The sequence below is a fragment of the Dipteris shenzhenensis genome, chromosome 9 (assembly GCF_047967505.1).
Source record: "Dipteris shenzhenensis isolate YYH24624 ecotype China chromosome 9, Dip_SZ_1.0, whole genome shotgun sequence".
Lineage (NCBI taxonomy): Eukaryota > Viridiplantae > Streptophyta > Polypodiopsida > Gleicheniales > Dipteridaceae > Dipteris > Dipteris shenzhenensis.
Window position 1 is genome coordinate 9,976,691 of NC_141604.1, and position 15,872 is coordinate 9,992,562.

Sequence of the window (15,872 nt, forward strand, 5' to 3'; positions counted from 1 at the left end):
AAGGAAATGTGCCAGTGAGGCTGTAGACTGGGATTTGCATCGGTCCTTGGGACTGGAACATCAAGGGCAACATTATATCCTCCTCTTTTGCACTTTGGATGCGCGCGTCGCCAGTCGTCAAAAGACTGGGTGATGAATTGGTGCACCTCTAAGATTTCGTAGAGATGGAGGTGGGAGCCCTCGTGTTGGCACTTCCAGTGGTGCATAAGTGCATTATCTAGCAGCTCTTGAAATGATTGGAAGTCAGGGTGCCACTGGACATTTTGAGGTGGGGAGGAAGGAGAAGTTTGCAGAGCCTCATAATCTTTTATGACAAAATATGCAGAGGGGAGAGGAGAAGAGTGGAGATGAGGAGAGAGGGCACAACTAGAGAGCACACCACAAATGACTAACTATACACTAGATTTTGTTGAAAAAATAGAATATATACAAACCCATTTAGGGTAAGGGTTAGGGGATCTAACCCTTTCCTTTATAGCACTCTATAAGGTTAGTGCTATATGCACATATGATCATGTGATGGTGCTATGCACAGATGATCACATGATGTTGAGTGTGAAATCTCAACATCTTCCCTCAAGATCAACATCATGAAGTAGGCCTTCCCTCAAGATGATGATTCTGGGGAATCGAAGAAGGACTAAGCATTACATTCCATCACACCCCTTTAATGGGAATGTCTTTCCTCTACATCAAACCAAGAGCTAGTCAGTGTTTCTTGAATAGCTCTTTATCGAGTGGTTTGGTAAAGATGTCTATAACATTCTCTTTGCTATCACAATGCTGCAGTGTGAAGTCACCAAGTAACACTCTTTCTCTGATGAAGTCCTCTCTGACATCAATGTGCTTTGTTCTGGAGTGATATACTGGATTTTTGGCCAATGCTTGAGCTGATTGATTATCACAGTATATTGTTGTTGGCTTTAACTCATCAAAGTTATCTGTTTCTGACAATAGTCTTCTGAGCCATATAGCCTCATGTCATGTACTTGTAGTGAGTGCTCTATATTCTGCTTCAGTCGAAGACCAAAAAACAGTTGGCCGTTTGTTTAACAACCATGATATGGCACCTTGACCAAGGAAAAAAGCATATCCTTATGTTGATCTCTTGGTCTCATGATCTCTGCCATAGTCACTATCACAGTATCCATGCAACCATGGATGACTTCCTCTGTATTCTATCCAAACTGTCTTGTAACTCTAATACCCAAGACTCTTTGGCTGCATTCCAATGAGACTTGTTTTGGATTTTCCATAAACGGTGCTAGTGATCTTACTGCATAACAAATATTTGGCCATGTGATTGTTAGATATATAAGAGATTCAATGAGCTGCCTATAGTATCTGTCATTGACTATAGGCTTTTTTGAATCTTCAGTAAGTTTCAAACTCTGTTCCATGGGAGTGGCTGCAATCGTGCAATCTGCCATATGAAACTTCTTGAGGAGACCGTCAACATACTTGAGCTGACTCATGAATGTGCTATCTGAATCTCTCCAGAACTCAATTCCAAGGCAATAGTGCATAAACTGTCCAAGATCTTTCATGTCAAACTCTACAAATAAGTCTTGTTTTAGTTTTTTGATGAAGCTATCCTTGCTTCTTGTCACAATCAGATCATCTACGTACAAAAGTGCAATAGTAATGGACTTCATGTATCCCAAATCAGCAAAATACTTGTCAATTCTATTGTACCAACTTCTGGGTGCTTGTTTTAAGCCGTAGAGACTTTTCTTGAGATGGCAAACCTTATTCTCCTTTCCTGGTTTAACATAACCTGCTGGTTGGTGCATGTAGACTTCCTCGTCCAGATAACCATTGAGAAATGCATTCTTGACATCGAGCTAATACACATTCCATCTGCTGAGTGTCGCTAGTGATATCAAGAACCATATGGAATCCATCTTTGCTACTGGAGCATAAGTATCATCATAGTCTTGACCATATTATTGTGCAAATCATTTTGCAACTAATTTGGCTTTGTATCTCTAAATACTGCCATCTGGATTGTACTTCACTTTGTATACCCATTTGTTTGCTATGGCCTTCTTTCCTAGTGGAAGGTTGCATAATTCCCAAGTATTATTCTTATACAAAGCATCCATTTCTTTATTCATAGCAATTTGCCATTCTCGCTTGTCTACTGCGTCTTCGAAGTACACTGGCTCTTCTGTAGCCATGATGGTAGTCATAAGAGCATAATTGGTGGTTTCAACCTGAATTGCTTTGCCTTTTTAAGCATATGTCAGTTTGGCTAGAGGTCTGCTTTCCCTAGTAGACCGTCTGAGTTGCTATGGCTCTGCTTGGGGTGTTGCTGGCAATTCTTGCTCTTCTTCATCAACTTGTTTTGTGGATGACTGTGAAGTCGATGCTTCTATCTCCTATGTAGGTGAGGTTTTCCATTCAGATTCCTCATCAAAGATTACATCTTTGGAGATAATGACCTTGCAGTTGATGGGATCATACAATTTGTATGCTTTACTTTCTTCACTGTAGCCAACCATGATGCATTTGCATGACTTTGCATCCAATTTCCTACGATGATCATCATGTATGTGGGTATATCAAATATGCGGAGATGCCCATTGTGTGGCTTGTGTCCAGTGAATGCTTCATAAGGAGTCATACCGTGTATCGGCTCGGTAGGAAGCCGATTAAGCAAATAGTTTGCTGTAGCTATTGCTTCTGCCCAATACTGATTCGGAAGATGCTTTTCACTAAGCATTGCTTTAGCACTGTCTACTAAAGTCCCATTCTTCCTTTCAGCTCTTGCATTTTGCTGAGGAGTATCTGCATATGTGAATTGTCTTCGAATGCCGTGATTTTTGCAAAAGTTCATGAATGCTGAAGACATGTATTCACCTCCTCTATCTGATCTCATGACTTTGATCTTTCTGCCTGTCTGGTTTTCTACCATGGCATTGAATTCTTGAAATCTGGAAAACACTTCAGATTTCTCTTTCAAAAAGTAGACCCAACAATATCTGTTGTAGTCATCGATGAAAGTCAAGTAATAAAGTGAACCATTGATGCTGCAGATCTGGGCATAACCCCATACATCTGTATGTATCAAATCAAGAATATTGCATGCACGAGAGGTACTTCTAACAAAGTTGGTTCACTTTTATTTGCCGAAGCAGCATGCTTCACAAACTTTTCCAAGAAAATGTAACTTCGGAATCCCAATTGCCATATTCTGATCCCTGAGGTCAAACAAGTACTTGAAATTGACATGACCATATCTCTTGTGCCATTTTGTAGATAGTGGCATTTGTTGCGGTTGAGCTGACATGGCATGCTTATCTAGTACTATAGCTAGCATTCTGTATAAGCGTCCTTCCTTGACACCTTTCGCTACTAGCTAACATCTTTTGGATTTATCTCTGATAGTGCATTCATCACCGTCGAAGATGACTTTGTAATTGTGTTCCGTCATTTGACCTACTGACAAGAGGTTCTTGCTGAGCTTTGGAACATAGAGCACATCTTTCACTAATCCTTTTGTACCAGTGAAATTATTCATAAGGATAACACCTGTCCCAACTGGATTCGATGTATTGTCTAATGTGTAGATGACATTTTTCTGACCTTCTAATGGCTCCATTTCTGTGAACCATTCCTGATGATTTGTCATGTGAGATGATGCACCGCTATTGATGTACCAAGGATCCTGTTCCACTTGGTCGACTTGATAGCTAAAGTCCTCTTTGGGATTGAAATCAGTGTTTGAGTACATTGTGTCACTCTGATGCAATTCCTTGCTTGTAAGAAACATATTCCTATGTTCATTTGCAAAATGACTGTGACTAGAATGTCCACCACGATGATTTCCTCTACCTCGAAAATTTCCTTGATTACTGATGGATTGACCGCCTTGGTCGTACTGCTTCTTATGGCAATCTCTTTCATAGTGTCCAAACTTGTGATAGTAGTTGCATTGAATGTTTGACACATTGGTGGATGCATTCCCTCGTCCTTGGAATCTTCCTCGGTTGGAATGATTTCCTCTTGCTGATTTTGATGTTGCTAAGGATGACGCTGACTTTGATTTTATTGCTGATGATGACCACTTTTTTTATATGATCTACCTCTGCCTTTGCCTCTGCCTCTGCTTTTGTCTGAAGCTATGAATGCCTGATCATTAGAATGACCTTTCGAGCTTGAATAGCTTGAGTTCTGAGTTCTTCACCAAGTAGAAGTGACTGAAGTTCTTCCAATGTCGAAATTTGCCGTTGGATGGCAATACTCTGGACTAGATTTTGGTATCCCTCTCCTAGTCCATCAAGAATGACTTGAACCATTTCTGTGGGGTTCATAGTCTCTCCTACTATTGCAAGCTGATTGTTGTAGTCTTTTATGCAGAGTACATAAGCATGACTGGTTTCACTGCTATTGCAAAAACTCTAGTTTATTTGGTTTCTCAGGGTGAGAATCCTGGATGTGTTCTTGGACTCGTAGAGATCTGCGAACATATCCCATACTTCTTTCGATGTCTTGACTGTGTTGAGCTATCCTAGCATGACATCTTGCACATTCTGCTTGATTAGATGATAGGCATACTTGTCTTTCTTATCCCATTCTGCCTGAGCACAGGCAATGGTAGGATCTATTACTGGTGCGAAAATTATTTGTGTAGCTGTAGATGCCGTTGTAGATCCCGTTGCTAGTGCTATGATAACAGATGGAGTAGAGCTACTTGTGGCTGGATTGTTCAATGGTCTAGGTGTAGACCCATTGACATACTCCCATTTGTCCTAAAGTATAAGAATGGTCTCCATTCGGTATTTCCATGTGCCGTAATTGGAGTTGTCTAACTTAGCAGATGCCTCCAGATTGAGGTTGCTAGTCATAGACATGGTGCAAGAAATGTACTCAAAAGTGTCATGAAAATCTCTGTATGAATCAACTGCAAATACACTAACTATGCCAAGTGAAAATTTTGAACTATCGGTGAAGATAGATAATGGTTCTAAACTGTTCTCATATGTATGTGCATGAAACATATTATTGAATGCCATGTATTGTACATATGTAGTAGACACTTTAGACATATATTCTCCCCCTCCATCTAAACAAATGGCTATGACTTACAAAGGATTTGCGTTTCGGTTTTATACTCAACAATGGCTCTAAACTACTGATTTTTTTTAAATATCTCAGACTTATCATGCATGAAATAAACCCAAGTGTTCTATTAGTAATCATCAAGGAATAAGACATAATATTTTAGTCCACTCATACTGGACTCAGAGGCTATCCATACATTGGAATGAATAAGTTCAAGCACCTTCCATGCTCTCCTTCAGTAGGAAATGGCTTCCTTTGATTGCTTGGCAAACTAGGAAGCACTACATACACATCCAACTGCCTTGAATGGCAATACACTTGTAACAACTCTTGAACCTGGGAGACCTAACAATCATTGGTAGTTCATATGACCAGTGCACTTGTGCCACATTCATACATCTGAATGAATAAGTTCAAGTACCTTCCGTGCTCTCTTTTCTCCCTTAGTAGGAAATGGCTTCCTTACTTCCTTGGCAAACTGGCAAGCACTACATACACATGAAGGCATGATCACCTTGAACATTGGTACGCCTGTAACAACTCCTGAACACCTTGCAATCATTGGTAGTTCATGTGAGCAATGTGCTTGTGCCACATTTCAAGATCTAAAATGTTAGCATATAGAATGGATAAATGATCCTTCCGTTCCCTCTTCATTCCTTGGGAATAATAGCGTTCAACTTAAACATGTGGCCAACTTTCTTTTCACAAGCAACTACACGCATGTAATGTCATGTATCCAAGAATGTGAATCCATGTTTAATGGGTAAGGGGGGGCGGGGAGAGAATGTGCATCCATGTTTATTGAGCCAAACTTCTTAATCTCTTTCAAGCATTTTCCCTACTGACACAAGGTTCTTTGTGATACTTATTGGTACATACATAACTTCACCAAGCATTTGCTTAGCTCCACCTTCTGACTCTATGGGCACATTCCCAATGTGTGTAATTTAAATTAATTCCTTTGCAAAGTATCATATCCATTAAACATACAAACATATGTTAGAAGCCCCATATTGATTTCACTTATGCCTAATGCATGGTTAAAATTAAGGACGAAGCTTTACTAAACATTAGGATGATATCCAAATCACCTAAATCTTTGCAAGGAGATAAATATTAATGGAAGCCCCTCGATGAATATTTTTTATACTTACAAGAAAGTATGAATTCCTAATCATACAAAGCATATATTACCCATTCAAACTTTGTGAGAATGTCAATATCACTAAAATTAAGAATTTTTCAATGATTCCTCAGAATGAGAATAAACAAGAACAATGGAATCAAAATGGTTGGCAAAGGAAGGAAGAAGGATGCTTGAGGAGGAAATGAAGCGTGCTTTCCATGTCCCTATTTTTAGATCCCTTCTATTAGTTATGAATGAAGTTTAGGAACTTTTTAACCAGAACTTTTCATGTCGTAGTCATTGGGAGTAGATGCCGTGCCACCCTCACATGGATTTTGCTATTGAACTAGAAATGGCGCAGCTCGTCTTCTTCTCCCCTACAATATCCTTCATAACAGTCTACATATTCTCTATATAGTGTGCTTCTCCAAGCTCTATAGCCATAGCTCTAGCTGTTTACTATCAGCTTGCTCTCCACAGTTTCACCTCTTCTTCTCTGCATCTTTGTCATGGCCTCCTCGCGGCTTGTCGTGGGTTACGCTGCCCGAGATGCCTCCGGCCACCTAGCTCCTTACAGTTTCACTCGAAGGTTTCACTCTACCTTAATTGGTTTGCTCCCTCGTACACGAGCGTGTTCCTATCTAGCGTCTTCAAGCACACCTTTGAATTTTGATTTTGCATTTCTTAGTTGCGTAGTGGCGACAAGCTACTGCAGTATTGCTTTGAGTGCAAAGGAATGCTGTCTCGCAACCCTTCTGAATCTTTGCTGATGTCCTCCTCTTTGAATGCTAGAGCTACTGGACCCGAAGATGTGACCTTGAAAGTCCACTATTGTGGCATCTGTCACAGCGACTTGCATCAGGTGAAAAATGCCTGGAAGAATTCGACTTACCCCATTGTTCCAGGGTAATCTTTGATTTCCGATGTAGAACAAGCTGTCGGGGAAATTTAGTGGGCTGTTTTTCTTTGCCTAGAGGAGCGCTCCCACCCAGAGGTTTCAGACACGAGTATCCAATCGTGGCATTGGAGACTAGGGTGCTCGTGGGATATACTAATTTTTCATGAACGCGGCTTTGCAGACACGAAATAGTTGGAATTGTTACGGAAGTCGGATCGAATGTGAAACGTTTCAAGGTGGGAGATGCTGTTGGAGTTGGCTGCCATGTGTGGGCTTGCGGTGCTTGCGATGCTTGTGAGAAGCAGGTGGAACAGTACTGTGAGAAGCATGTGTGGACTTACAACGACGTGTATGTGGATGGCACAGCCACACAAGGTGGTTATTCAGAAATGATAGTCGTTCGACAAACGTAAGCCCATTTGCTTGTGCTTCGTTCACCAATGTCAGCGTTCTTTTCGAAATGCCGCCTGGAGAACTGCCTTTGATTCTTGCTTTTTAAACTACGGTTGTATGTCCATAATCTTGTGGAATCAGACACGTATTTCGGATCCCAGATAATCTACCTCTCGACGCCGCAGCACCGCTTTTATGCGCAGGCGTCACTGTTTACAGCCCCATGATCCACTTTGGAATGACAGAGAGTGGGAGCCAGTTGGGCGTTGTTGGGCTGGGAGGATTGGGGCATATGGCTGTGAAATTCGGCAAAGCGTTTGGCTTGGAGGTGACTGTGATCAGTACCTCGCCAAGCAAGGAGAAGGAAGCGAGGGCACTGCTGGGAGCTGATCATTTCTTGGTGAGCAGAGACGACAGCCAAATGAAGGTAAGCCAAACGTATGTTCTTTGATCTGTTCCGAAGCGTCCGCTGTCCGCTGAATTTCAGAGCCCTGGGAGAATTTCTAAGCTTTCGTTTTGTGAAGTCAGCTGGCTCTCCCCGTCAATCGTAGTTAATACTAGGGCAATACCAACGTTGTTAGCCGTGATTCAATTGCAGAAAGCTACGCGATCGCTGGACTACATCATCGATACCGTCTCTGCCGATCATTCTCTGGAGCCACTGCTGAACTTGCTGAAAGTGAATGGGAAGATGGTGCTGGTGGGGGTACCTGACAAACCTCTGCAAGTGGCTCCGATGGACGTAATATTTGGTAAGGTGTTTTGCAGGAGCAGAGTGGAATGAAAGGACGGATTACAGTGATTGCCTGTTGTGTGTTATGGTTATAAGCGAAGTATTGTTGCAGGGCGTCGATTTGTGGGAGGGAGTATGATCGGAGGTTTGGCTGAAACGCAAGAGATGCTGGATTTCTGCGGGAAGAAGAAGATCAGTAGCATTATCGAAAAGATCCCCATAGACTACGTAAACAGCGCCATGGAGAGACTTCATAAGTCCGACGTAAAATACAGATTTGTGATAGATGTAGCCGGAAGTCTTGTACCCAACTCCACAATGTAATAACCCCCATCTCTGTGACTACTATGCGTATCTTCATTTTATTGATATAACACGATCGGCGCTATTCTCTTCTTTCTCTTTGCTGAATTCTTACAAAGACTATATTTTCATATACCGTCAATGGGACGTGTCAAAGCTTGACCATGGAACTTGCTAACTTTAATTAGAAATTAGTCATGCTGGCTTATGACATCGTGGCAGAAATTTTCGTTTAAAGCTCCTTTGTCTCTCGTGCTAGCACATAGAGTTTAGCTCCCCGTCCTTAAAATTTTAGAATTTGGAGAGGCAAGCAAGAATTCCATTTATCATATCTCGTAAGACTTTTGTGTGGTCTTAAAATTCTAGAATGTGAGGGAGTAAACACTAAGAATTCTATGTATAATATCTTTTAAAGTTTCTAGAGTTATTCATTTCAATGCTTTGAGAATGTTAAGACATTTCTTCAAAGGAACTTCACCGGATTTGTACAAGACTTGGTAGACTAACATAAATAGTAGGAACAATGTGCGCCATGCTTTGTTGGACTTTCTAGATTTTAATCATAGGAAAGAACTAATTTTTGGAAAACTCAATATATATTAAGAGGAAGCATATTGAATATCCCATGTCTGCAATGGCACACAAGGAGCGAATATGGTAGCTAGTGGTAGAGAAAAATGTATTTATAGCATGGAGGGGAAATTTTGGGGTAAATTAGTGAGATTATGTGGAAAAATGAGCATTTTGAAAAGAAGGCATTCAAAAACATAGTATGTATATCAATCATGTGGAAGATAGGAGGAAAGCATAGTATTCTGAGTGTGTATGTGTGTGTGTGAGAGAGAGAGAGAGAGAGAGAGAGAAGATGAAGTCCTTAAAGAGCTCAAGAACTTTGCACATTGCAGCCTTCAAGTATGTGACCATCCAATTGTTTGTGTTACTACTAATGCTTAAATTTGTGTGTTAATGTGTAAATATACATGCTCATGAGTGCATGTTTATATGGGGGGGGGGGGGGGGGGAGAGTAGCACAATTCAATTTTTTTATAAAGCTTGCATATTGGAGGAATAAATACACAACCATACATTGTTTTTCACAAGCTACATAGTGAAGCAATGATCAACAACTAGATAAAAGAAATGAGAGAGAGAGAGAGAGAGAGAGAGAGAGAGAGAGAGCTCTTCTCCTCTTTCCCAAAGTAGCTTCCTCATTGTTAGAGTAACTTTTCCAATGCTTCATCCATCCCTTTTTAGGTTAGTTTTGATGTAGCCATTTTGAGGGAGGATATTTGGGATATAGTACATATGACTAATTTGCCTCTAGCAATATGGGGCTGATTTCATGTGTAGACTAATCTAGACATTTCAAACCTTAATCTAGGACCAAAACATTGATTTTTCTCTCTTTAAACTTGATTATAAAATAGTTGTAACTACTATTTTAATAGTGTTTAATAGTGAGCCATGAGTCTCAAACTATCTAGCACATATGAATTTGTTCAACATTACAAATAAATGCAATTCTCAAATAATTATGTACTCATAATTGTTAGAGCTGCTTACAAACCTGAGGATTAAATCATTAAACATCATTTATCATCCTTTGCAAGGTGTGTAATGTAGCAATTCAATTACACAATCTAGTAATAGGTAGAATTCAAAAATGTATTAATTATTGAAAAAGGGAGGGGAGCCCCTTTTGAAGAAATGTTGAAGTCATCCCTTTTCCCTTAGCTTGATTGGGGTACACCGCCATTATGCTTAAGAAATAACCCTTTCAATTACTTTTCTCCTTAGATTAAGTTATATATATGAATAGTTTGTTGAGATTAATAATGTGGCTTATTTCCCACGCTTTAATGATTGGTGCATTACCCTAATGCTATGATTATGATTTGCAAATGGTATGAATGATGCTCCAATCCCAAACATGTGTAAAGGGTGTAGCTCACAGTGACAGAAGTGTTTAAACTCTAGACCAGAAAACACTACTACCATACACACCAATATCGATGCTTACTATTAACACTTTTACCTTAGTTTTTTTTCCCAAGACTGTACCATCAATAATAGTTCCATAGTTACATTCATTAAAAAAAGCATCACTCTTTTTTTCTATATTAACATCGTTGTTAATGTCAAAAAATCCTTCCATTGAGCATCGATAAGGCTACTAAAATATTTACTAGAGTCGATACTCCTAATCTCAAGAATTCATGATTGGAGGAATAAGATCTAGTTCTTCGTTGCCAAAAATGGGTGAACCCCTCGATATGGATAGTCCATAGGAAGAAACTATGTGTGCTTCACAAATACTATCTTTCAAAGATTTTGGAGTATTGATTGTACAAACTATCTCCAAAATTTAGACATGCATGGTGTCCGGACACTTGGAGACCTATTAAAGAAATAGGACACAAGAAAATAGTGAAAGAACACAATCGATTGCATTTCAATTTCAGTGAATTGAGAGGCTGGAAGAGAATTTGTGTACCTAACCAATCGTGCAAGCTGGGATAATCATGCATTCTCCACATCAAAATTCCTTTTCTAAAAAATGACGTTGGTATAAGATTTTGAAATAGATAATTAATCTCCATGCCATTCCATAAAATTTGCAACGCATCTACCAAAGATGCTAGATACACACACATGCTCTTCATTTATGCTTTCCCGACACAATGAGTGCAATTATTAGATGTCCCTTCTTTATAGCCAACAACGGAAGAATATTGTAGATTATGACTGCCACTGGTTATGTGGGTCATGATGGGGACGGATGCCCAAATGGATTAACACCATCCATAGTTGCTAAGGCTCAAGCCCAAACTCTATCCGCTTCCTTTTTATATGTCCACTACACCAATCCTTTCCATTGAATAGGATCATTAATGTTCCATCTATGCAGTAATTGTGAGAATGCCAATCCATAAGTCTAGCCAATGATCCACAATGAAACATGTGTGAGATGCATGTTAAGGTGGGCATGTGTCGTAGTATCTTTCTTGGAATCTTATCTCCTTGTGTGTCTTTCCTGTATCAAGATCCACCACATTGTGAGCAAAGAGTATTTATATGTTCCTCTATTAAGGATGCAATCATTGGGACATGAATGCATCATCTTGTAATCCATTCCTAGTGATGTATGGTCTTTCTTTGCATCCTTTCTTGCATCTAGAATTATATTCCCTTTTGGCAGTATCATTTGAAGAAATCTGAGATATTGATTCATTGTAAGTATTTGAATCATAAAATTGGAAGTACATGCAATGAAACTATTTTTTGGAGTCACTCCAAACTCTTGTTAAAAGAGGGCTGAAATGCTCATGTTTGACCGAGGTTTGACCATTCATAGGTGCCTTTCAAATTTAAGATCAAAAGCTCATCAAAAGAATGATTGCAAGACGAGATTTTCTTACCCCTTCATATAACATGGTGCTTGCTTCACATCGTAAGCCCTCCTCCTTAGGACTCATGTTATGGTTGAGGATTTGATCCCCCCCAATTGATCCGCATTTGCATCTCTTTTAGCTTGCAGTGAAGGAGGATCAAAGTAAGTGCTTATCATGTCCTACATGATCTCATCCTTATTCAATGCATCGTACTCTTCAATGCTTCTATCTTGTTGCTCTTGCACATGATCTTCCCTTAGCATTTTCATGTTGTTGGGACAACATTGATTCATGAGGACGATTATACAATGTGTGCGCTCCCAAACTTCTTGGAATAAGTTCACTACCCTTGAATGAAAAGACTTTATTGAATCATCTTGAAAAAGTCATGTACAAGAAAAAATTGCCCATATTGATTACAAACATTGGAAAAATGGAAGTTGTACATCATCATTTAACTGAACCTTTGGTAAAGGATGGAAGCAACCATATCATTTTATGTGTGTCATTGATATGGTACATAGTCTCCTTTTAATGCCTTTGCATCATCCATAATCACAAAAGACATGTTGGTAAATTCTCCCTCTACCTGTGTTGTCTTCAGAGGACAACAAGTTTGAAGACATCTATAAGAAGAACTGTGGAGCTATTACACTATACCACAAAATCCTACAATCACAAAAATGCACAAGATGAAGGCAAACAATCCACATCTATCCTGTTGCTTTGCTTCATTAATATTTCCATTGATAAGCTTTCTATAAAATTGCTAGTCAATATTTTCATCGATAATATTTCTAGAAAATTGCTATAAGTCAATATTTTCATCGACAAAGTGACAAAAGAAGTGTCAAAAAATTTATTTCCACTCTGGAGTCGGGCCAATGCATGATTGGGTGTATCCATTTTCTATGAAGTTCAGGGAATATATTGCATATGACTAACTTCTCGATTCATAACTTATCCATTTCTCAATGGAATATGACAAACTTGGTGTTTAAAGTAATCTAAATATTTTAAACTTGAATTTGAGATAAAAAATTACACAATTGGCATCTTAAATGAGATAATTAAACTAGTGCAAATGCTATAATTCCTATGAAGCATGTAGCCTAGAGTGTGTAGGATATCCAAAAAAATTTAAAGACGTCAAATAATTGTTCTTCACATATATGGAAGCAATTGTTTATTTGAAAGTGCACTACTGGAGCTTCCCACAAACCAAAGGAGGCAGAACAACAAGTCATGAAAAATGATAACGAGTCATGCATTGTCATTTGCAACACATTATCTAGATTTTTTGCTACTAAATTTTAATCATTTTTACAATCTTTTGGTGACATTAAAGAGAACGGGTTTCATAACTTTTGCAAACTAAGTATACATTTGAACATTTGTTTTTTAATGTACATATTGCTAGTTTCAAGGTGGGAGTTTTTTGCTTTTCATTTCAAACAAAAAAATATTAAAAAACCAAGTCAATGATAAGGTCCAATATTTTAAGATCTACTAGTAATTCATGCATGACTATGTAATGTATAATACATCATTTACTTAAAAATACAAAAATATGCTTTATTTGAACTATAATAAATTAAGGAATTTCATCTTGATCATTGTATTTCATCCCAATATTTGAATCATAGCATATTTTTGATGATAAGATAAATAAGGATATGAAGTCCATGCTCATAGAAGAGGTTTATTAAACCAAAAAATCTCTATAGAATTAGATATTAACTAAACTATCTAAATGGTCAAAGTTAAGAGAAGAAATTAATCTCGTCTATTGCCATTTGGACCAAATGGTTCAATTTCAACCTAATGGTCAATATTTAGATGGTAGTAAATTTTGAGATTTATCAATTTACTTTATTCAATTAAGCCATAAAAATTATATAATTTTTAGTTTTAATAAATAAATTTTAAGTCATGAAAAAAATAACAATTGTTGTTTGAAAATAATGATGGGAATTTGGATTTTGGAATGCGAAATATCATGACAAATTGATATTTTCATCGATGGAGTGAAATTTCCATCCCCAAAAGGGAAAAAGAAGTGGTCCGAAATGAGTGAAATCTCACTTTCATCCAATGAAACTTTAAGTGCCAAAATTTCCCACTGATGGAAAAACATTTTGTCAAAAATTTCTGTCACCAAAATTCCAAAATCCAAATGGATTCTAGAATCTCAAATTCCATTGACAAAAAAACATTTCCATGGATGGACTGAGATTTTCGTCAACAAATTAAAATTTCTATCAATGGAAATTTCAAACCGTTGTCAATGAAAATCTCAATCTGTCGATGGAAACTTTTTCCCAAAACTATGGAATTTGAGATTTTAGAATCCACTTGGCTTTTGGAATCCTGATTTTGATGATGGGAAAAATTTTCATCAACGGGATTTTTTTTGTCAACTGAAATATTTGACGAAATGTTTCCCATGGTGGAAAATTTTGGCACTGAAAGTTTCATTGGATGAAAGTGAGATTTCAATCATTTTGGACCATGCTTCTTTTTCCTCCTTTTTTGGATGGAAATATCAATCTATCATGAAATTTTGGATTCTAGAATCCAAGTTCACATCATGACGGCTTGGATTTAAATAAAGTAAATTGATAAACTTAAAACCCTCACTATTTAGATCGAAACTAGACTTTTTCATCCAAATGATATAATATGATAAACGTCTTTAGTTAATATTTAAATATAAAAACATATTTGCATATGCAACAAACCTCTTCTATAGCCATTTACTTCATATAACTACCTAGCTTGTTAATATTGAAATATGCTTAAATTTGAGCATTAGATTAACATTGTATAAAAATAAATATTTTTTTTAAAGAAAATGAATTCCTAATAGGTTTATGGATAGCACATTACATATAACATGGAGTTTGGAAACATTGACTATTGGTACAAAACTTATACTTGAGGACAAGGTTGTTACTTCTATGGAAGTAATTGGTATAAAACTCTTTTAACCAAAGTGCTCAAGGGAAAATTGTTTCAGAGATGCTTAAAAATGCAAAAAATAAAAGAAAAGTAGGATTCATGAATGTGTAGAAATGTTTAAGTAGCAAGCTATAGAAATTCTTGTGTATAGATTTTTGTTACAAACTTTGGAGAATTAAGTGTCGAAAAACAATTGATATGTTATAGCAAAAGGTCCAATGGCTTTCCTACTTGAATAGAATAGTTTCTTCTCCTTTGTAATTTGTCATGTTTTCCAAATTATAGACTAGAAAACTTTTTTCAATTCATAATATTGAAATGTTTTTAGGCTTTCAAGCAAGGTGTAAGTAATATTTTTTTCATAAAAGTAGCTATTTAGAAAAGATGTTTGACATAAAATTGTGTATTTTGTCTCCATATTTCAAAAAAATGTACTTTTTTGTTTTTTTAAAAAAAGTTGTGTTGTCATTTGCATGATTTTGTTGTCACTTTCTATGACTCCCTCTTGCAACCAATTGAGAACATTTGCTATGGTTTAGGGGGTCTCCCATACTGTATTGCAATTGTATGCATACCTTTGAGGGCAAGCTAATAACATTTTGTCATTTGGTTGGAAAGGCAAACATTTTGAAAAATTGTACTCCAAACTTATGGAGCTTGAGCATAATGGTCTTAAAACTTTGATATCTAGTGAAACTTGTAGCTTAGTTCAATCATAAAGAAAACTTGTGCATTTGTTTCCCACTGATAGAAGGACCATCAGAGTAGTACTCAAATAGAATTCTAAAGTTCTATGTAAGTGGAAGTTAGGATTGGAGTGAATTGCTTTATGAAGCCACATGGTTTTAGATAATTACGTTAGAAGACAACATTGCAAATCAAAACTGTAAGGCTTGTGCATCTTGAGGTATCCACAAATTTGACCCAGATGGCAAGAGATGCTATATAATTGCATGATTGTGGAGGGTGCTGGGTGTAGTAATCCCGAGTTTTGAG

At 37.6% G+C, this 15,872-nt stretch overlaps 1 protein-coding gene across 1 annotated transcript; it reads left to right on the forward strand.

Moving 5' to 3' along the window:
- The first annotated feature begins 6,705 nt into the window (after nt 1-6,705).
- Nucleotides 6,706-8,544, forward strand: LOC147898168 (putative mannitol dehydrogenase 1). Its single transcript, XM_087378793.1, has 6 exons — nt 6,706-6,785; nt 6,989-7,102; nt 7,276-7,503; nt 7,629-7,914; nt 8,086-8,239; nt 8,333-8,544. The coding sequence occupies exons 1-6, from the start codon at nt 6,706-6,708 to the stop codon at nt 8,542-8,544; spliced, it is 1,074 nt and encodes a 357-aa protein (XP_087234919.1).
- The last annotated feature ends 7,328 nt before the right edge of the window (nt 8,545-15,872 follow it).